Consider the following 22,816-nt stretch of genomic DNA (forward strand, 5'->3'; position numbering starts at 1 on the left):
CAGCTTCCCACAAGAAATTCAGCGGGCAAGCTGGCAGGAAGTCGGAAGTTGCAATCACATGAGGTCCTCACTTAATGACCTTTGGTAATTCACTTAAATGATGATAGCCGGAGACTGGCAGAATTCCCATCATTAAGTGGCACATTCACATGACATTGCACTTTAGGGCCACATGACTTTAGTGACATAAATGCTGGTCTCAAATATCATTATTAACAAGGACTATACTCCAGCTTGTAATCAATTTCTCCCTAACAATATATTGATTATTTTAATTTATCAATAAATTATCAATACATCAATATATATTGATTATTGATTATTAATAATATATTGATTAATTTCTCCTTAGTAATATATTGATTATTTGAACGAAGCCTGCCTCCTAGTGATTGTATGTACAGATGCCCTTCATCTTCAATATCCCTAGTGACAGTTCACAACTATTTCAAGGACTTCGGAAGCACAGTCATTTTTTCTACTACAGTGAGTTAATACTCACTTGTAGGCTCTTCATAATAACTACACTGTGTGTAGAATATTTTTGTGCTTTCTCCAGATTTCAAGACCTTGGGCTGTATGTGAAAGTTATTAGTTCATCTCCAATCTGAAATGTTCACTATTGTCAATAAAATCCATATATATTTATTGCTGCTGATAGGGTATTAAAATATTCAAGAAGAAAAGTGATGTTCTTTACCAGGTTCTCCGGTAATAAAATGAGATACAGTTAGCAAACTAATTTAAATTAAAACCCCGGCTTGCTACTTCTGGGTATTTAAACATTTTTAAATTGGGCATCTTTAGTAGTGACATCCAGTGTTAATTACAAGTTCTAGCCTAAATGTCTTCCTCTGTTTTATTTTGCTAGGATTTTCTGATTGCTACAGTTGACCAGAAAATTCTGTTATCATAAGCATTCAGCTTTAATTATGTCTATGGTAGTTCTCACTTAACACCCCTAATTGGGACTAGCAATTCCACTGCTAAGTTAAGTAGTGGCTAACATAGGAAATCCTGTGACTGTTTTCCCATTGGAAAAAGGCAAAACTAGGCAGTTTCACTCCTTCAGTTTTTGTTTGTCTCCTAACCACTCTCCTGTTTGCTGTCTATTACACATTAAAAGCAATGGGATTATGACAGTAGACTGGGACTTGGAGTTACGAGCATGCTATGCAAGCAAGTTACAGCAATCTTGTGAAATCTCTTCTCCAATCTGTCCATTCCACTCTGGGGGGGGGGAAGGGAGGGAAAGTAAAACAAGAGATTTCTGTAAGCAATCTCTGCTTTTCCAGACCCTTCACTCCCTCTCACAGAGAGATTGAAGAGGAAATACTTTCAGTTCAAATTAGAGATTGAGGGAACTCTCCACCTAAGATGCTGCTTAGTTTGATTGGCAAACTGTTAAAAATCTAAAAGCAAATCACCTAATAAGTTTAATTAGGGTTTGGATCGTATGGCTGTTGCCACTGGGGGATGGAGTGGCTATTTATGGGCTCTTACACTGTGAATTTTTAATATCGTAGCTTCCTAGATTCAATATATGTGAGTTGGGCAGCCATATAAATTTGTTTAATAAATAAATAATTAATGTGAAAACTATTATATTTTATAGGTGTACAATCTATCACAGAATATCCAAGAAGATGATCTTCAGCATTTGCAAGTAAATATATTCTGATACGATACTAACTTCCGTTGCTAATATTTTAATAAGCTCTTTGCACATGAAAGATGTCAAGGGTCAAAAACATACTTTGAGAACATTTGTGCCTTCAGGGGCTCAATTTTGAAAGGTTCCCTATTGAGGGAACTCTTTAGGGAATGCAGGAAGTTGATAGAAGTAAGATGATGGGGCTAAATCCTCTTTAAAAACTTCATGTACATGATTTTTAATTACTGTTATTTGAAATGCACTTACAAACTTTTTTCCTCTATGGTTATACATTAAGTATATATATTAAGATTTGTAGTCTGTATTTGCTAAATTATTTTCCTAATTTTATCCTATAAAATTAGGAAAACTGTTTTATAGATGTAGAATTTATAATTACTATGCCACTGAAACTTTTAACTATATTCACTGGGGTCATTAGCACTCTTTCAACACTTATTGATTATTATCAATATTATTCTGCTGTTGAGATTCTTGAATTCAGAATGTAGGAAAGTATTTGGTTATTAATTGGTTAGGTTAATAATTAATAACCAAATTGGTTTGTTTAGATTTCTAAAGTTGTTTTGTGCAGCTATCTAACTTGATAAGTACACCACTTATACATGAGTAAATGTTTATTACTGTGTTATATATATTTTTGTCCTTTATGTATACATTCTTAATTTTGTTTAATAGCTTTTTACAGAGTATGGAAGGCTAGCAATGGAAGAAATTTACCAAAAGCCATTTCAGGTAATAGTATGATTATGATTGCTGTTTCCATGTTTGTTTATCTCAGGGAAGTTTCATATACTACAACAGAAGTTGTAAAATGTAATTGCATCATCTACCCTGCATGTGGCATATATACATAATTTTTAACCACTACCAATTTTTAAGAGTCCATTTTTTCATATTCATGTAACAATAGGTTTTCAAGTGTTGTAAATGTTAATTCATTTCAACTGCAGTAGAAGTGCTAGAATAGAATTGTATGCTTTATAAGATGGCAGGTTGTTCTAACAGGAAGTCCATGTATACTTAAGCAAACTGGTGACGATGGGAGGTTTAGTGTACATAATTTGCTGTTCTGACCAAGAGAGGGAGGGATGGAGGGACAGAGAGAGAGAAAGAGATCTTTGCCAGTTTACTGCTTTGTAGAAGTCATCTTTCCACTTCAGCAAATTGGCTAATAGTTTACACTTCTATTTTGTCTGAGGAGAAAGAGGTGGTTGTATTTTAATTCTTATACTTACTGCAGGCTAATAATTTTTATGCAGGATTTTTTCATGATTTAGCTTGCTACAAAACCCTTTTTGTGACTGTTGTAAAATAATATGTAAGTGTATTAGGAATGTGCATGAAATGGCTGGTTTCAGGTAGCCTATATCTGAACTGAAACATTACGTTTTAAGTCTTAACATTTATGAAAGAGATTGTTTTGGTTCAGGGTTGGATGATCGATAGAAAAAGCCAAGGACATTAATAGTTGAGGAAAGATAGAAAATTGGACAAGGAGGGAGTGTAGTGGGATATATTAGGCTAGGACACTGGTGTCAAACTTGATTGCGTCATGTGACATATAGTGATGTATAGTGACTTTTTTGCCTTTGTGCAGCTGGGGTGGGTGTGGCCTGCACATGATGCATCCGGTCTGCGGGCTGTCAGTTTGACACCCCTGGGCTAGGACATCAGCAATGGTGATAGAGGGAGGGAGGAGGAAAAGTGCTGGGAAGATCAGGTGATCTGGTAGGGTGGAGCCTTGGTGGAGCAGTGGGCTAATGCCTCCATAAGTAACACCAGCTGCCTGCAATTAGTGCAGGTTCGCATCCCACCAGGCTCAAGGTTGACTCAGCCTTCCATCCTTCCGAGGTAGGTAAAATGAGGACCCAGATTATTGGGGGCAATTAAGCTGACTTTGTAATAATGCTGCTTGGGGTGTGTGTGAAAGCCCTAATAAGCAGGCATATACATAGAATGAAGGCTACTGCTAAGCTTGTAAGCCGCCCTGAGTCTTCGGAGAAGGGCGGGATATAAATGGAATTAAAAATATGATGGCCCATCGGCCTCAGCAGAAGGGTGAGAGGGAAGGAGAAAGGTTGGAAAGATGAGAGCTAGGAAGCTGGTGGGATACGCTTTACTTACCTCATCTGGATTCGGTTTGTTTGAAACCCAGAATAACCAAAATATTCTAGAATTTGGTTCTGGCAAGTTATGTCTGATCAGAAATAGTTCAGCATAACTTTTAGAATGTGATGGTTTTCTTCCAGGGTAATGATTTTACTCACATTCTACAGGATAGATATTTTCAGAAGAAGCTGAGGTAGGTTGAGTTTAGAGTATTCTTTGCTGATTCTGGTTTTATATTAATAATATGTAGAGATTAAAAACATGCTTGTTGAATTATGGATAGTAAAGATTTTATAATGATGTATTCAGTGGTGTGGTGGTATGTTTGTCAATAAATAAGGTTAACTCATATTTTTGCATTTCTACATAGACTCTTATGTTCTTAATTAGAGACTGGAGCTATCCATACGAACACGCATATGGTTTAAAAGGAGGAAAACAATTTCTAGAAAAGCGATTGCAGGTAATTCATTATCATTAATAGTTGATTTTTGTTTAAGGGGAGCTAAGCTAATTGGAACATGCAAATACTTATTTTTGTGTTAGATTAGTTCTGATTTGTTGCAGAAGAATTTCATGTTCTAAAAATGTATGTTGCTTCTAGGTAAAATTGCACCAGCACGAAGAGCTTCAGAATGTAAGGAAGCACATTCACTCATGTTTCAGTAACCTAGGCTGTTTTCTGTTGCCACACCCTGGTCTTAAAGTTGCAACTAACCCAGATTTTGATGGGAGGCTAAATGGTAGGAGATTTTCTGTTTTATATAGCTAACTAAGAGGTGTTACTGACTTAAATGTTTTTTAAATGATTGCACTAAAAGCAATCTATATAGTATAGATCAGATATGTCAAACTTGAAACGTCACGTGATGTCGCACAATGTATCAGAGCTTTTTCCCCATTGCCGGTAATGGGGTGGGCACAGTTTCCTGGTGACGGGCCAGTAGTTTGACACTCCTGGTATAGATGAATATTGATGGGATAATTTAGATGGTTGTTGAAGGAGTATCAGCAGCATATTAGTTCTGTATAAATTCTTTGATTAAGAACTGTAGACAGTTTTCAGAAGAAATGCTATACATATGGAGGAGTGATATATCTCTTGTCAAACTTCTAAAGCAGCCATATCTTTTGCAAGACTTACAATAGCCACTTTGGAAGTTGCTCCTAGGTTGCCTCTGCAAGCTGCTTTGCTTTATTGGGAAGGAAGTGAAACAAAGTGGTTATGTATTTAGAAGCAGGAGCAATAGATGTGCCAATACTGCAAGTTTGATTCCTCTAATAATGAAAACATAAATCCTTTGTTTGGCTTGTACATATTGCAAAGTTCTTTCAATTGGCTTTGAACAGCGCTATTAAGAATACAGTTATATAATAAAAATGCATATGATACAAATTAATATGACAGGTTTGATACTGATTGATTAATGTTTCTGATTGAATACTGAAATTGATGTTGCTTGCCAACTTATAGAGCAGGCATCCTATCAAAGTTCAATGTTTTTTTAAAAAAATTATAACTTAGCTGATATTGGATAAGTAATCACGATTTCCTGCTGTGAAAATGAAAATTCCAAATTGTCTCTTCTCCCCTTCAACCTGTTTGAACAATTCACTACACTGTTTCCTGCAAAATAAGTTGGAATCTGAAGCCTGTTTAAACAACAAGAAGCAACGGTTTCCCATATCTTTGTTATGGTACCAAAAGATAGTTGTGAGAGGCCAAAGAATATGAAAGCCAGTTTTCCGTTTCGTCTGAATTAGGCTTTGGATTTGAGACCATGACTAATCTGGAAGTTTATAAACACTGTCTGCAGTCACAAAATGGCCTCTTAATAAAAGAAAACTAAATAAAAGAAAAGCCGCTGGGAGAGATCATCCATGGCTTCGGGGTAAGGTATCATCAATATGCTGATGATACCCAGCTTTTCATCTCCACCCCGAACCAACCCAGTGATGCCCTCAATGTGATGTCCCGTTGCCTGGAAGCGGTACAGATTTGGATGGGAAAGAACAGGCTCCGGCTCCACCCGGCCAAGACAGTGGCTTTACATACCGGCATCTCGTTTAGTCCAAGAGGTTCCATCTTTGGTTATAGGAGGAGAGATGTTACCTCCTGTTGATAGAGCACGCAATCTGGGCGTCCTCCTGGATTCACGACTCAGTTTTAAAGATCATATTGGAGTCGTGGCTAGGGGGGGCATTTGCCCAGATTCGCCTGGTACGCCAGTTACACCCCTTCCTGGACCGAGATGCCCTACACACAGTCACCCACGCACTCGTTACCTCCCGTATAGATTACTGCAATGCTCTCTACGTGGGGCTGCCCTTAAAGACCACCCGGAGGCTTCAGCTGGTGCAGAATGCGGCTGCACGGGTAGTGATGGGAGCACCCCAATACTCCCATATTACACCCCTCCTGTGTGAGCTGCATTGGTTACCGGTTGCCCTCCGGGTGAGATTTAAGGTGCTGGTACTTACCTTTAAAGCCCTACATGGCTTAGGACCAGGATACTTACAGGATCATCTGCTGCCAGGAACGAATTCCCATCGCCCAGTACGCTCACACAGAGAAGGCCTCCTCAGGGTACCGTCGGCTAAACAATGTCGGCTGGCGACCCCCAGGGGGAGGGCCTTCTCTGTGGGAGTGCCAGCCCTGTGGAACCAGCTCCCCCATGAGCTTCGAATGGTCCAAGATCTCCGGTCCTTTCGCCGCAGCCTCAAAACACTCCTTTTCCACCTGGCTGACCTGGACTGACAGGGATTTTAATTATGTTTTTAATTTTTAACTCTAACTTTTAATTTATTTTAATTTTAATTTTAATTTATTGTACAGAGGCCCTTAATTTTAATTTTTATCTTAACTTCTGTATTTATTATATGTTACTGTTGTTAGCCGCTCTGAGTCCTTCGGGAGATAGGGCGGCATATAAGTCCCAATAATAAATAAATAAATAAAACTTCAGTAAAGTGATGACCATCCTTAATGCATAATTTGTAGGTTTGCATTTTTGTAATAATTTTATGAATTAATACAATTTCAACTTACATACATTTTAAACCAAATTTATACAAACACACACACATTGTTCTCTTTTGTGTTAAGTCATGTGATACAAAGTACAAAAATGGAGTAAGAAATACTAAGCCAGATAAATTAGAATTGTGAGATAAAATATCTAAATCTAGATTATAATACTATTCATGATATCTTTCCATCCTCCCTTAGCTTTCGCCATAATTTTATACCCCTTTATATCTTTCTTTTGTTCTTTAAACTTTACATTTCTTTTTTGAATATCTCATCTTATGATCTCATCTAAATCTCATGATTCTAATCCTTCTCTCAGTTTTCCTCTTCCTATTGATGCATTCAATGTTCTTTCATAGAATTTGATCCTGATTTAGTTTCTATAATACAACGATCTATATTTACTATTTTCATCCTGGATGTTCAGTTAGTTTTCAGTCCTAATTCATTCATTTGCTGTTCATCCTTGAACCTTTCTCTTTTCGTTTTATCACATGCATTTCTGAAGGGTATTATTCCTACTTTATTTACCTTCTAAGTTTTTCCTGACATGCCCAACATTCACTTCCATAAAACAAGGTAGACAGAAGTATATTCTTATACATAATGGTTAAATTCACTAATTTTTTTTATAATTTTTGGGTTTTTTGGCTAACATTGTCTTTTTTGCCAATATTTACATAACTTACATATTATTTTCTATATATTTTCTCATTATTGATAAGCATCCTGTAAAGATATGCAGATATATCTACTTACTGAACTTGATGCATAACTTGCATTCACATGATTTGTACTTTCTTTTTCTTCAGGCATTCTACTTTTTGTCTTACTTTCTGAATATAAAAGATACTACATACCGTAAATATTTATGGGTAAGCCAAAAAGTTTAGGTATTAAAATATATCCCAAAAATTGGATTTGGCTTATCGATGAATGAGCTTAGCTGCAAGTATGTATAGTACCACTTTTTAAAGTACCCAGGTATTCCATATATACTTTTGTATAAGCCATCCATGGATAAGCCAGCCCTATAATTTTTAACCAAAACAGTATGAAAAATGTTTCATCCTTGGGTAAGCCAATTGTGAAAATTGAAACATGAACTTTGTGCTCTCTTGAGCTTGGTTATTTTCTTATAGACATTTCATTATTCAAACTAGGTAATATCAGTGCTAGTAAGGAGCTTACTCTGCAAGAAAACAGCCAAGCTCAAAGAGCACCAAGAACCCCTCATTTCAATCTTGAGCCACAAATATTCTCCTTTACTGAAACATGAACATTATGAGGCTCACCTTATCTGTGGGTGGCACATTTTTCTTGATATTTTGGTTAAAAATGCAAGAATTGGCTTATCTTGAGTTTATAGAGTATATATAGTGTCTTCTGATGATATATTTTTTAATGAAGAATACATTGTATATTAATTCTTTATGAAGATTTAATGTTTCATAAATTAGCAATCCACATTTGACTAAGTTTTCATGCTTTGGGGATGTTTTTAACAAAGTTAGGATAGTTCCATTAATATTACCTTGGTGATTTTGAAAAGAAAAGAATTTGCATTAATTGAATAAAATTTCTTACACCATTTTTATTAATTCCACCAGATATTGATGAAGAGTTTAAGAAAGAGTTGCGGAATCTGATTCCTTTGCTGCTTGCTCCTGAAAATCTGGTAGAAAAAGAAATTAGTGGCTCAAAAGTGACTTGTAGAGATCTTGTGCAATATTTTAAGGTACAATCATTACTCCATGCTTTAAATAAATTTATTTTCTTGTAAATTTTTAATCATGAAAGGATTAGATATGCTGTAGTATTCCATTATTCACATACTATGGTTAATATATTCAAAGCCAAGCCTTTCTGAATGCACTGTATATTCACAAAGGTACATTCTACTAGAGCAAACAATCAAAGAAATTGGTCAACAAAAAACAATAGACAACTATCCATACTTGAGAAAGTATTCAAACCCCCTTCACTTTTGTCATTTTTGTTATGCTACAGCCTGATTCTACAGTTGTTGAAATTCATTTTTTCTCATTAATCTACACTCAGTACCCCATAATGACAAAGTGAAAACAGAATTGTAGAAATGTCTGTACATTTATTAAAAAGAAAAAAAGTGAAATATCAGGTCAAAGGAACTGCATGCAAAGCTCAGAGACAGGATTATTGAAAGGCACAGATCTGGAGAAGGCTATAATATAAGAAGATTCTCTGGTCTGATGAAACCAAGATTGAATGGTCTGGCCTCAATTCTAAACATTATGTCTGGAGGAAATCAGGCACAGCTCATCGCCATCCCAATATCATCCCAACAGTGAATTATGGTGGTGGCAGCATTATGCTGTGGGGTGTTTTTCAGCAGCAGGGATTGGGAGACTGGTCAGAGTTGAGGGAAAGCTGAATGGAGCAAAGTACAGGAATATTCTCAATGAAAACCTGTTCCATAGCGCTTAGAACTAGGCCAAAGGTTCACTTTCCAACATGACAATGATCCTAAGCACACAAGCAAGACAACACACGAGTGGCTTAGGGACAACTCTGAATGTCCTAGAGTGGCCCAGCCAGAGACCTGTCCTGAACCCTATTGAACATCTCTGAAGGGACCTCACAATGGCTGTCAATCAGTGGTCACCATCCAACCTTATTGAACTTGAGAGGCTTTGCAAGGAAGAATGGCAGAAAATCCCCCTATCCAGGTATGCAAAGCTTGTCGCATCATATCCAAAAAGACTCAAGGCTGTAATTGCTGCCAAAGGTGCTTCAGCAAAATACTGAGTGAAGGGTCTGAATATGTATGCCAATGTGATATTTCAGTGTTTTCTTTTTAATAAATTCACAGACATTTCTAAAATTTTGTTTTCATTTTATTATTATGGGTACTTAATGTAAATTAATGAGAAAAAAATTTCAACAACTGTAGAATCAGGCTGCAGCATAACAAAATTGACAAAAGTGAAGGGGATCTGAATGCTTTCTGAATGCACTGTATACTGTTTTAGGATAATCTATAATGTACTTCAAATATAATTATCAATACTGTCTTTGTTGCAGCATTTGTCCCAAGGTTAGGCAATAATAACAATTATTAATCATTTTTTATTACAGTCACAGACCATCATTATTAATAACAATTATATGCAGTTATCCAAAAGAGGCAGATTTGGGGTGTTAACTGCCTTGAGTTTGTGTGTGAGAAACTTTACTATTTAATAGAAACTCTTTCAAGCAGCATACTAAGTACAGCAACATTATGAGAAGCAACTTTAATAAATCATAATTTTCTTGTATTCCTGCTATATTGTATATATTCAGTTTATGTTGACTATTATTAACAACACATTAAACTCTTGATTTGTTTAAAATAACATTGGTGAACTACTTTATCCAGTCACTTTCATTTAAATACATTTGAATTTAAATGTAAATTTAAATTTAAAAGATTTAGATTTTTCTTTGTAAAAGTATTGTTTTTAAGTCTAGACTGTAAAATACTTATTTCATTTTCAGGCTTATATTAAAATCTATCAAGGAGAGGAATTACCTCATCCTAAATCAATGCTGCAGGTAAAATTTTATATATAACTATCTGTGGAAGCATGTAATGTGAAACAATTTATTCATGGCATACCAAGGCAAGCTAGAGACATTTGAAATCTTATTCAAGAACAGGGGATCAGTAAGGTTAAATCTGATATTTCAGACTTGACTGTAGAATGTATTATGCCTTTCACGTGGGACTAATCCACATTTGATTACAGTTTTTAGTCTAAGCTTCAAATTGTAGGATCGTTTAGTTGTATGTCATTGAATTCTAGCTGCTTCTGGCATACTTGTAAATTTAAAGGAATGGCTGGATTTTTCACTAATTAATGTAGGATCTTGACAGAAATCTTTTCCAGTCTGCACTTTTAACTGAGATGCAAATATTGAAGAAAGAGTACATAGATGCCAATATTGAGCTTTGACTACCAGGACAAACATTGAAAATGTAATTTACAAGATGGCTTTCTTTGTGAAATCCCGTCAAGTATATTGAGATTAGAGATAGACAAAAGATAGATAAGGATCTTTACTTTGATAGCTAGTAGTAGATCTGTTCTGTTCCAGCCTACGACCGGCCCTGTTTGAATGTCAGGGACAACTCCTTTTTATAATCAACAGGCTGGAAAAAACCCAACCAAATTTTACAAAGAGTTCAAACAAAAGTTAAACAAAAAATTCAAACAAGACTTAAACCAAAAGGTTAAACAAGAGTTAAACAAGAATAACAGACCAGGACTCTAGCAGAAGATCTTCAAACGGTTGCTTTGAGCAACCAGCACCTCCCACACATTCCCCTTTTATCAGCAATCCCAAGGCATGGCTTCTCATTGCCTTCTCCCAAGTTGCCTCATTGCTTTCCTCTGTTCTGCTCTGCTAGATTGCCTCCTACTCCTAGCGTCCCTGAACAGAGCCAGCTGTGGATCATCTTCTTCCAATCCCTCGTGCTCACACAGCTGAGTCTGAGGAGGAACAAGACGAGAGGGGCCAGGCTGAGAGTTCTGCACTGCATCAGAACCTTCCTCTGACACCAAAGGCTTTCCAAACCCCTCCTCCTCCTCCTCCTCCTCCTCCTCCTCCTCCTCCTCTTCAGAATCATCAGACTCAGTTGCCGAAACCACAGGCTGACGCTGAATCACAACAAGATCATTAAGGATCTCTGGTCACCAAATTCTATAATATCAACATATCTCTCATTAACAGCAATGCAAATATCTCTTAGGTGTAAATGGCTTCCTGAATAATAGGCTTAGCCATAATTTTGAATCTGTCCCTAGTCTTCAGTAGTTTAGTAAAAAGGAATGGAGATCTTGCAAGCTTGAAGTCTATCTTTCTCTTCCTTTCAAGAAGTCTTCCTGTAAGGACCTACCTCAACTAAGCCACCCAAGAAAGCAGAACGCTTGAAACAGGCATTGTCTCAAAAGGAACTTTTATTAGGGGCTAGTGGCAGCAGGGAATCAAGGCGAGGTCTGAGATAAATACCCACAAAGCAGTATATTAAAAGCAACATTCAGTACTTTTCCCCCCAGTGTCCCATTGAATCCCAGCCAATCCACAGGTGGCATGGTGTTTTGGTAATTGGTCTTTTCAGCAGGCTCCTCAAGGTCTTTCTCACTTTTTTCCATCCCCTGGGGGAAGGGCATCATAGTACACAGTGCAAAGCAATCCCAAAGCTCCCCCCTCTCATCAGAATGGCAGGTCACAAAGAAAGGCTACAGAAGTAGAAAATAGGCATAGGGTTAAAATACATTTCTTTGGGGACCTGACATTTCCCCAGTTGTGGGGATTTTGTTGTTGTTAGTTGTGAAGTCGTGTCCGACCCATCACGACCCCATGGACAAGACCCCAGGCCTTCCTGTCCTCTACCATCTTCTGGAGTCCATTTAGGCTCACGCCTACTGCTTCAGTGACTCCATCCAACCACCTAATTCTCTGTCGTCCCCTCAACCTTTCCCAGCATTAGGCTCTTCTCCAGTGAGTTCTTCCTTCTCATCATGTGGCCAAAGTATTTGAGTTTCAACTTCAGGATCTGGCCTTCTAAAGAGCAGTCAGGGTTGATCTCCTCTAGGACTGACCGGTTTGATCGCCTTGCAGTCCAAGGGACTCGCAGGAGTCTTCTCCAGCACCATAGTTCAAAGGCTTCAATTCTTTGGCGCTCAGCCTTTCTTATGGTCCAACTTTCACTGCCATACATTGCAACTAGGAAGACCATAGCCTTGACTATATGCACTTTTGTTGGCAGGGTGATGTCTCTGCTTTTTAGTGTGCTGTCTAGATTTGCCATGGCTTTCCTCCCCAGGAGCAAGCGACTTTTAATTTCTTGGCTGCAGTCCCCATCTGAGGTGATCTTGGAGCCCCAGAAAATAAAATCTGTCACTACCTCCATTTCTTCCCCATCTATTTGCCAGGAATTGAGAGGGCCGGATGCCATGATCTTGGTTTTCTTAGGAGTTGTAGTTTAATATATCTAGAACCAAAGTTTGATAAAAGCTCCTTTTTAATTGAAAAATATTGGCATTCTAACTTACAAAATTACTTATAAACTTATTAACTGATTATTTATAAATCTGAGATTGCAAAGTGGCTATCAGAATTCACAGTGTAAAACTATAGATCATAAAATTTTTAAATATATTTGCATTTTTAAAGGATGTATGAAAACTATTACAGAAACTCATACAAACTGTCAAAAGTGGGGGTTTTTGTTAATATTATTAGCATTATTACTACCTTTTGTATTATTATTACCATCACTACTTTTATTACTACTGCTATTATTACTATAGGCAACAGCAGAAGCCAACAACCTTGCTGCAGTAGCTGGTGCAAAAGATACTTACAACAAAGAAATGGAACAGGTAGAGTTTTTATATGAATTTATTTGAAGTTATAAGGTAAAGGTAAAGGTTCCCCCGCACATGCGTGCTAGTCGTTTCCAACACTAGGGGGCGGTGCTCATCTCCGTTTCAAAGCCGAAGAGCCAGCGCTTGTCCGAGGACGTCTCCGTGGTCATGTGGCTGGCATCACTAGACGCCAAAGGCGCATGGAACACTGTTACCTTCCCACCGTAGTGGTCCCTATTTTTCTACTTGCATTTTTACGTGCTTTCGAACTGCTGGGTGGGCAGAAGCTGGGACGAGTAACAGGCGGTTACGTGGCACTTGGGATTCGACCCGCCAAACTGCCGACCTTCTGATCAACAAGCTCAGCGTCCTAACCCACTGAGCCACCGCATCCCTTATTTGAAGTTATAGGCTTAGCCTAATCCAGTCTTTTTCTGCTGGAATTCTGCAAAAACCCAGAGTTCTGTGAGAGATTGCTAGTTCAACAAGAGATTGTGATTTTTTTTATTACTTCATGTATTGTGCAGTACTTGCCCTCTTGGTAAGAATTTTAACATGCTGTGACCCAGCTACTTGGCTGCTGCTTTACTGTTGTTGTAAATGGTGGAAAGTGTTTTAGGTTAAAAGAATTGTGTTGAGAAGTTTTCACATTTTTCCCCCTATTTTTATGGAGGGATTCCCTGAAGCCTGAAAATTACTTCAAGGGTTCCTTCAGATTATAAAGGTTGAGAAAGGGTGGTCTAATCTAGGATATGGTACAGAAATAGGACTGTTCTGGAAAATATTATGAAATCAGCACTATAAACTGGATTATTAACTATTTTGTAAAGAACGCAGAGCAGTATAGTTTGGGTTCAGAAATTGATTTAAGCCATAAAATAACGTGTTTTGCTTTGGTTTAAATGTTTTTTGTGTTACCAGTCATATTCTCATTGAGGTCACAAGTGTACCTTTGGCATTTTAAATAAGGGTCAGATGCTGATTTGTTTTGGTTTGTATAGAAGCAAGAATATTTTTTTAAAAAAAATAGATTTGAATTTGTTATAACCACCCATTCTGGTATACTCAGGATGGCTTAAGGAATCCAAAAACAATAAAAACAGTTAAAAGCATACACACCTAGATTCAAACAGCTATTATAATAACAGAGAATAAAACAGGGACCCAAAAATACATTAAACCCAGGCTTCAGACTTCAGGACTTTTTGGAAATCCAGGAGAGAAGGCACTATCTGTATCTCTGGGGAGGGGAATGCTGTTCCAAAAGGTGGAGCCATGACAGAGAAGGAAGCTTCCTCTGTTCCATAAAATTAAATGGAAGGCATTTGCAGTGTACTCTCTGCTAGAATGTATAGGCCAGGCAGAAATAGTTGGAGAGAAATGGTCCCTTAGGTATCTAAATCTTATGACCAGAAAGAGTTTTAAAGATAACTGCAGCATTTTGAATGGCACCAGGAATCTAACTGGCAACCAGTGCAGCTGTTGGTCAGCTCCTGGGATGCCTTAAACCAATAGGGGCCAGATCTAACAAACAAGCGCCCCAACTAACAGACAGGAGGATCATATCCATTTCCTCAGGGGTCCAAATTGAACTCAGATAACATTACAAGATTGCCTAGGGAACTCGTTTACTTGCCTAGTTGGAGTCCAACTCTGAATCTGATTGACTTTATCTACCAGATAACATGACTGTTGTTCATTGTGGCCCTGCAGATGATCCTGCAGCCCAGCCCCTTCCCCATCATTCCAAACAGGGCCATTGGGTCACTATTAGCAGACCCAATAAGGGCAGAGAAATAACGTTTTGCCATCCTCATTACCACAGTGTAGGCTCTTGCTGATATTCAGATTCAGTTTTTAAACCAAAAATTTTATTATGAACAGAACATGGCTGGGGTTAAAGAAAATGAAAAGTGCCTCCTAGCAGTGTTATTAGAGAAACGTGCAACCCTATGTTTTATCTATAGTTAATGACTATAACTGTATCAACCCCTCAGATAACTTCCTCAGGTCATGCAGTTCTGATGGATCTGGATTGGCTATTTTGGTGATATTACAGATCTGTGAAATAAAATGTGCCTTTATTTTACAATGCATCCAATTGATTTAGTCAACAACAACTGTTTTTTAAAGTGCTCTCTGAATTTTCAAGCAATTATACTATGCTATGTTATGCTATGCTATGCTATGCTATAAGGGCAGTAAAGGAAAGCTTCACTCCTTTATTATTTTTATTTATTATATTTCTATCTCCTTAAGAACCTCATGGTGGCTCACCTGGCTTTTCACCTGCAGTTTATCTGGACTATGAAAATGGCTACAGATAGTCCTTGACTTACAAACATTCATTTAGTGACTGTTCGAAGTTATAACAGCACTGGAAAAAGTGATTTATGACTGTTTTTCATACTTACAACCGGTGCAGCATCCCCATGGTCACATGATCAAAATTCTGATGCTTGGCAACTGACTCATATTTATGACAGTTGCAGTGTCCTGGGATCACCTTTTGTGACCTTCTGACAAGCAAAGTGAGTGGGGAAGCCAGATTCACTTAACAGCCATGTTACTAACTTTACAACTGCAGTGATTCATTTAACAATTATGGCAAGAAAGGTTGTAAAACTCACTTAACAATTGTCTCACTTAGAAACAGAGATTTTGGCTTATTTGTGGTTGTATTTCGAAGAATGCCTGTACGTTGAGAGATACTGATTGGCCCATGATTCTGTACATGATTAAGGATTTGACCTTGGATCTCCACAGTCTTAGTCCAACATATTAATTTTTAGTGGTACTTAATATTTTTAGCAGTGCTGTAATTGTAGAACTGTTCTAGATTCTGTAAGCTAATAGGTCAATTCTTCCCAACAGGTTTGTGGTGGAGATAAGCCTTACATAGCACCTGCAGACTTAGAACAAAAGCACCAAGATCGTAAAGGATTGGCAATCAAACATTTCCGTTCTGTGAAGAAGATGGGAGGTGAGGAGTTCTGTCGTCGTTACCAGGACCAGCTTGAAGAGGAGCTTGATGAAATCTATGGAAACTTTGTGAAGCACAATGATGGCAAAAACCTCTTCTATGCTGCTCGTACACCAGCGACTCTATTTGTTGTCATGTTTGCTATGTATATAATCTCAGGACTGACTGGATTCCTTGGCATGAACTCCATAGCAACCCTGTGTAACCTTGTGATGGCCATAACACTTGTCTCTCTTTGTACATGGGCATATGTTAAATACTCTGGGGAATGCAGAGAAATTGGAACACTCATTGATCAGATGGCAGAAGTACTATGGGAACAGGTTGGTATCCATTTATCTACTCACTTGAAAAAAACAGAGTTTAATTGTTAGTACGCAAGCATTGATATAAAAGCCTATTCAATATGAATGTACGCCAAAGATAGAATGCAAACCAGGAGAAAAAAACCTTATAAAAATAACAGTTGAAATCAATTTAGAATATCATTCCTGGTGCTTAAGTATGTACCTAAGAAAACCTTAAGAAAAGAGATTCATGTATGTTAGTATAAAGAATGGAATTTCTGGAAGCGGACATTTGAAAGTCCATAATTGTGAATCCTTATCTAGTTATAGATCATGGTGTACAATACCCTCCCTATCTAGTTGGCAAGACTAGATATTGCAAGTCTAAGCTTTGAGAAAGTCATCAAAACGCTGCCCAGTACCTAGGTCTAAGAAGTGAGCGAGGGCAAATCTACCAAAAACAGCTGAGAGAGAAGGAAGAATGGTTAGATGCAGTAGTTGGTTTTTGTCTTTATAAAAGCTTCTTTTTGCATCTGCAGTAAAGGTAGAGCCCTTTCTTGAATTATCCATTGTTACGCTAATAGACGCATGTTTGTCTTTCTAGAGGAAGAAATTTATTGCTATGGCCAGCATGATGCTCTGAAGTGAAATCAAATGAAAATTAATGTAGTTATAGAAGGATCAGGCATCAGGGTAGCGAAAGATTCAATTCCAGACCAATTCTAACTTCTTTACAAACGTTGAAATTATTAACCTTTCTGCTTCTGTTCAAAAAATATTTATGTATTCATTTTAGTCCATCCAAACAGTACCTATGTATTTGTGTCATGGGTAAAGAATATTCAGAAGAACACATGAAGTCCATGAAGTCATGATAAATTGAGCAGAATTCTGATCTTATCTTTTATAGTGAAACCAGGGAATCGATTGTGGCATTTCAGAGACAGAATTATATTCCAGATCAGCCCTGGAATAGTTATTCCATTAACTTTGCATTATTTTTAGAAATTTGTTAACCTGTTTAAGAACCAGCCTGCAGAATTATTGTATTAAGTTTCAAAAAGGAAATTTATTCTTCTATAGTGTCAAACACACATATACGCTAGGCTATTAACTCTAAATCATCTTGTGTATTTTTTTCCCTTTCTTTTTTGCTTCAGAGGAGTCCCAGGAAGGTGAGAAAAATCAATGGAGGCTACTCACATGTATCTTTTCTGGTTTCTGCCAATTGTCTTTCTAATAACCTGCTTCATATTTTAGGTGTGTTCCAAACTCTTTGAAGTTGTTAGACGTCGAATGCTTCGCCATGCTCTTGCCTCAGCACAACGGCAGCGACTCTCATCCAACAATAACAGGAAGAAAAATTAGCCAGTATTTTTACCTTTTTCTTTATCTAAAGCATTCACAATTCGTAAGCAGGACTGTGCTGGGGCAATTTACACAAATGCTATAAGCATACCAGGCTGATGCTGCATTATAGGGTATGAAACTACACCTGCTCTTCTAGGAGCTATAAAGTTACATGGACTGTGAACTACCCAATGGAGGAAACCATTTATTGCTCTGTAAATTATTAACTGTAAGCTGGTAGCAAAACTCATTTTTTCTCTTGCTTTGGTACTTTTGCACTTTGGATACATTTCATACTCCCATGATTTTAATTTGTGTTTGTTTTCCATCTGAGATGCTTTTAGTTAATTTATTTTTACGCATTTCTTGTACTGCAGGTTATAAAACCTCTTGGGGAAAATATGATTGAGGATAACATGAGACAATCCGTTACAAACTCTATCAAAGCAGGCCTGACTGAACAGATGTCTCAGCATGCCAGATTAAAAACAAACTGAGAGCCCACCTCATCTCATCTGCCTGTCCATTCTAGACTTGCTTGCTGTACAACAAGAACTCAATAAACCAAAGTTTACATTTGACTATAAAGCAGTAGTTTAGTCTGCTTGGATTCCTAATTTACTGCCATCATATTGTGGGAAGATAACGGTGGGGGTACAAGAGAAGAAACTGAACTTTTTAAAGAGTTTATCTTTGATTTGCTCCCACAATGTCATGGAAAGGGAAGATCTTAACCACGGTTCTTTGTACCAGGGTCTGATTTATGGCATTATTTCCACTATAAAAGGTTTTTCAGGGAAGTATCAAAACTATACAGAAATCTTTTAATAGAATGTATAATCACACAAAGTCCCATTAAATGTTTTAATTTTCAGCATTTACGAGTCCAGTTGATATATCAGCAGTAGCAGTCAACTGAGAACTCATGTTTGAGCCACTTCATTTATCTGCTCTTGCATTATTGCCTTCTCTACCAGTATTACCCAGATGCATGTATATTGTTCTCCACAGCTGTTTCATTTAGAGATAACTATAACATTTTCCTGCTTTTTTTCAGTTTAGAGACCTTGTCTTGCAGGATATGCGTATTATGAAAAGAGCTGTTTTTCTCTGCAGTTTTAGCCTATATGTATATACAATATGCCATTATTACTGAGGGGGGAAAAATCCATCCAAAAATAACAAAATCCGTTTCCTACAGCTACAAAGCAATGAGTTCAGATTGTCTGTACAGTGTGTCTAGTTATTTTTTTAATCACAGGGCATGTATAAAATATAAATATATAAATACAATTTTGTATCAAAAGTTTTGTAGTTTATGGCAAAACCTGGTTCTGTGATAAGCTAAGTACAGTCCCTGTAAAGGAATGTTTGTGGCTCATGTAAATGTGTGGATGCATAAAAATAATTTAGTTTTTTTGATATATTTGTGATATTTACCTGCCTTGAACACTGCAATCTCATCCCATGGGAAATCAGTGGGAATGTTTGTTGTGATCGTCTTCAGTTACATTTTAAAGTTATTTCTTGTAATTTATTTTCTGGTACATTAAAATCAAATGTGTATATATGAAATTAAATTCATGATTTTATTTAAACACAATGTAATTCACTGCATTACCTACTGTTGTTTAGAATGTTAAGCAAACTTACAATTTTCTTATAAGTTCTTGTCATTAAGACGAGTACATCCTAACAGCTACCAGCAAGAATTAACTGAGGTTAGGTTTTTCGACCACGGACTATGGCTACAGACAACCAAGACTTAATTCAAGATTTAAATCATTTCTTCAAGACTTTGTGGATCCCCTGTGATAACATCACAGGCCCCCAGAGGTCTTTAGGGCAAGGTTGAGAACCACTGTCTGGGAGATTACTAAGGGGAAGCTTTAGTTCTTATACATTAGATGCCTGCTTCCAAATTTCTGAAGTTTAAATTTGAGTTTGTCATTTTCCTTGTGTTTTAATTCAATCTAATTTGGTACTTTCTATCCAGCTTTAAACCATCAGATTCTAGGTGATGCACAAAGAAACAAGTGATAACTACAGTACTCCAAAAAGCCACAGTGCCCATGTAGGTAAAAATTACAAATACAGATAAAATGACTGAAGACACTCATGCCTGGAAGTTGAGTCTCAGCAACTGGTCTTTTCTTTTTTGGTTTGAAACATTTCACTGGTTATCTAAGTAGCTTCTTTAGTTTGATCCAACTTCCAGACAAGTCTACCTGGATGGCTGAGAACCTTCAACATGATGGCGCATATGTACTCCATGTAGAAGCAAAAAAATATGAACGGTTGCAGGAAATGGGTATGTCTAGGGAAAAGGACTAGATATAGCAGTGTTCCAATATTTGAGAGGCTGCTACAAAGAAGAAGTCAACCTATCTCCCAAAGCATGTGAAAGCAGGACAAGAAGCAGTGAATGGAAAATGGGCCCAGAAGAGAGGCAAGCAATCAACTAGCAAAGAAAGAGTTCTTTAATCATTGCCCATTTTCTCCAAAAGCTCCCACAGAAGCTGGCAAGAGTTCAAGCAACATACACACAGGCAAGACAGATAACACAAAAATGTAAATAGTCCTTTTAACTCTCGGCTTGCCTGCAGTAAGGAAAGACTCAGAAATGTCTTCTGTGGTTGTGAAGCAGGAAACCGACCAGTCCGGATTTCAAAGTGACCAGGTTAGACAAGAGCACAATTCACATCTCCAGATAACACGTTTGTTCCCCGCAAATGCCCCACCGCACAGCGTCTCCTTATATCTTAGTCCTCAGGTGTGCGTGGTGAAGTGGGCCGGGACGCTCTCCTCCCGAGCAATTGAGCCTGCCATTCTCCTCTGCTCTCCTTGTTCTAGGATCAGGTGGGGGAGGGCCTTGCTCCTCGCTTGCACTATGGCTTTCCTGTTGCAAACCTGAAGGGCCCTGGCCTGCCTCAGCTTGCTCTTCCCTACAGTCCTTGGGATGGAGTCAGACAGAGGCATGACAGAAACTAATCAAGGAAAGAACCAACCTAGAACTAAGGAGAAATTTCCTGATAGAAGAATCAAGTGGGATGACTTGCCTTCAGAAGTTGTTTGTGCTCCATCACTGGAGGCTTTTAAGAAGAGACTGGACAGCCACTCGTCTGGAGTGGTGTAGGATCTCCATGAGCAGGAGGTTGGACTAGAAGGACTCCAAGGTCCCTTCCAACTGTTATTCAATACAAATACAATCATATCCAGCCACTTACACACAGCAAGGCTTCTAGTTAGTATGCTTTCCCCCAGCCTTGAAGTCACAACTGCTGAAACACCTGATAATCTGGTGGTCAAGTCTCCAAAATGGCATACACACATCCATTTCTGATCAGGTTTTGATTACACGTTAGTTGCACATGTTCCTCAATGATTTGAGCCATATATACCTTTCAGTACTTGTAACGGTTATGGTGCCCCCCAAAAATATAATTTCCCCTTTCCCCCAAGTAAGTCTTGAAAAACCTCACTTCAGTATAATGCAAAGTTCACATACTGTACCACAAATCAAGGGAAAAATGTAATAAACTTTATTCCAATACAGGTAGCTGAATTCAGTTGGCAAAGTTGAATAAATGGATGTACTGCCTTAAAAAGTTGCTAGGGAGCTAAATTAGGTATGTTTGTTTATTCTGTTTGCTACCAACATAGCTGAATATTATCTGGTGTCTTATTACCTACCCCAAAGGTAGGACACTTGTGCTTTGTCAGTGTGTTCTGTCCAAACTTTAAGGGTGGGAGTGGGAAATATTTTTAGATGACTCCTGATTTCATATAACTGCAGACCCAAATGGTTCATTGCTAGAGAACAAAGAATCACTTTTGTTGAGAGAAATGTGAGGAAGATTCCTGCTTGCCTGTAGAATAGGGGGCTGAATATAACCACTTTTGTTGCCATTAGTAATAATAATTCCATTTTATTTTTCTATTGTAATATATGTTGCTTTTCTGTAAGAAGGGTAATAATGACTGTGGCCATGTAAAAGTGGCATGTATAGGTACAATCCTCAGGACTCAAAATTGCCTACCACGTATTAAAAATTCAGAGTAGGGAGATGCATTGTGCTATAAATGCATTTCCCTACTCAGGACTAACTTGCAAAGTTCCATCAGAAATTTTGACAATTTGGCAGCTATTGGTTATGTGTCATCAAGCTATTTACTGATTCTACTGGTCATATAAATGTTTTTGTCGTCTTTTAACTAGATAAACAATTTAAAGTTAAGGCTGTTTTGGGGTCAAATTGGATTGGAAATCCTTAGTCCTATATTGGTAGGAGTAACCAATAATCATTTTAAAATTACTGCAAAATCAAAATTTTGCATCAATAGTGTGCAAAAATAAGTATGCTGGTTAGAGTTCAAGAGATACTAAGAGTATTTTCAGAAAAGATAGCTTGAATTTAAAGTTTCTGGATGATCTGTATTATTATGATCATCTGTACTATTCAAATGCACATTGGTATGCTTGTATATTTAAAAGAGAAGATAGAGAAGCAGGGTAATATTCTCCTGAATCTTGACTGGCAGTCTAGAAAACCAACTTACCAAGTAATATGTAAATAACAAACATTTGTTAAATAGTTGAACATCATTATTTATTTATTTATTTATTTATTTATTTATTTATTTATTTATTTAATTTATTTTAATTCCATTTATATCCCGCCCTTCTCCGAAGACTCAGGGCAGCTTACAAGCTTAGCAGTAATCTGCTTTAAATTTGTTTTCTATATTTAAAATGAAAAATCTGAAAATTGAAAACTTTTTAAATATTTAAAGTGGTTTAGTGTTAAACCCTTTTCAACCAAACTGCTGCTATAATATTTTTAAAGTTACACTTGAATTCATACGGTAAAGAAGAACTTATATATAAACTTTAATTAGCACTTCATTTTGACTGTTTAAGAATCTGAAAGATATTTAAAAAAACAAATCCCTTTACTTTGCTAATTAAAGGGATAGAGGAAG

General features: G+C 37.3%; 1 protein-coding gene across 3 annotated transcripts in view; it reads left to right on the top strand.

The window, feature by feature from the left end:
- ATL2 (atlastin GTPase 2) overlaps window positions 1-19,430 on the top strand; it is a 44,530-nt gene extending 25,100 nt beyond the window's left edge. For 2 of the 3 annotated variants that reach the window (XM_081312692.1, XM_081312694.1), the window contains 9 exons: window positions 1,616-1,666; window positions 2,354-2,410; window positions 4,158-4,250; window positions 4,392-4,530; window positions 8,429-8,556; window positions 10,338-10,394; window positions 13,157-13,228; window positions 16,088-16,519; window positions 18,211-19,430. In XM_081312692.1, the coding sequence (XP_081168818.1) occupies window positions 1,616-1,666; window positions 2,354-2,410; window positions 4,158-4,250; window positions 4,392-4,530; window positions 8,429-8,556; window positions 10,338-10,394; window positions 13,157-13,228; window positions 16,088-16,519; window positions 18,211-18,330 (1,149 nt within the window). In that variant the 3' untranslated portion in view covers window positions 18,331-19,430. Of the gene's footprint in view, window positions 1-1,615; window positions 1,667-2,353; window positions 2,411-4,157; window positions 4,251-4,391; window positions 4,531-8,428; window positions 8,557-10,337; window positions 10,395-13,156; window positions 13,229-16,087; window positions 16,520-17,743; window positions 17,965-18,210 lie in introns of all 3 variants that reach the window. The other variant, XM_081312693.1, reaches the window with a different exon arrangement.
- The last annotated feature ends 3,386 nt before the right edge of the window (window positions 19,431-22,816 follow it).

The sequence above is a fragment of the Vipera berus genome (genome assembly GCF_964194415.1).
Source record: "Vipera berus genome assembly, chromosome: 1".
Classification (NCBI taxonomy): Eukaryota; Metazoa; Chordata; class Lepidosauria; order Squamata; family Viperidae; genus Vipera; species Vipera berus.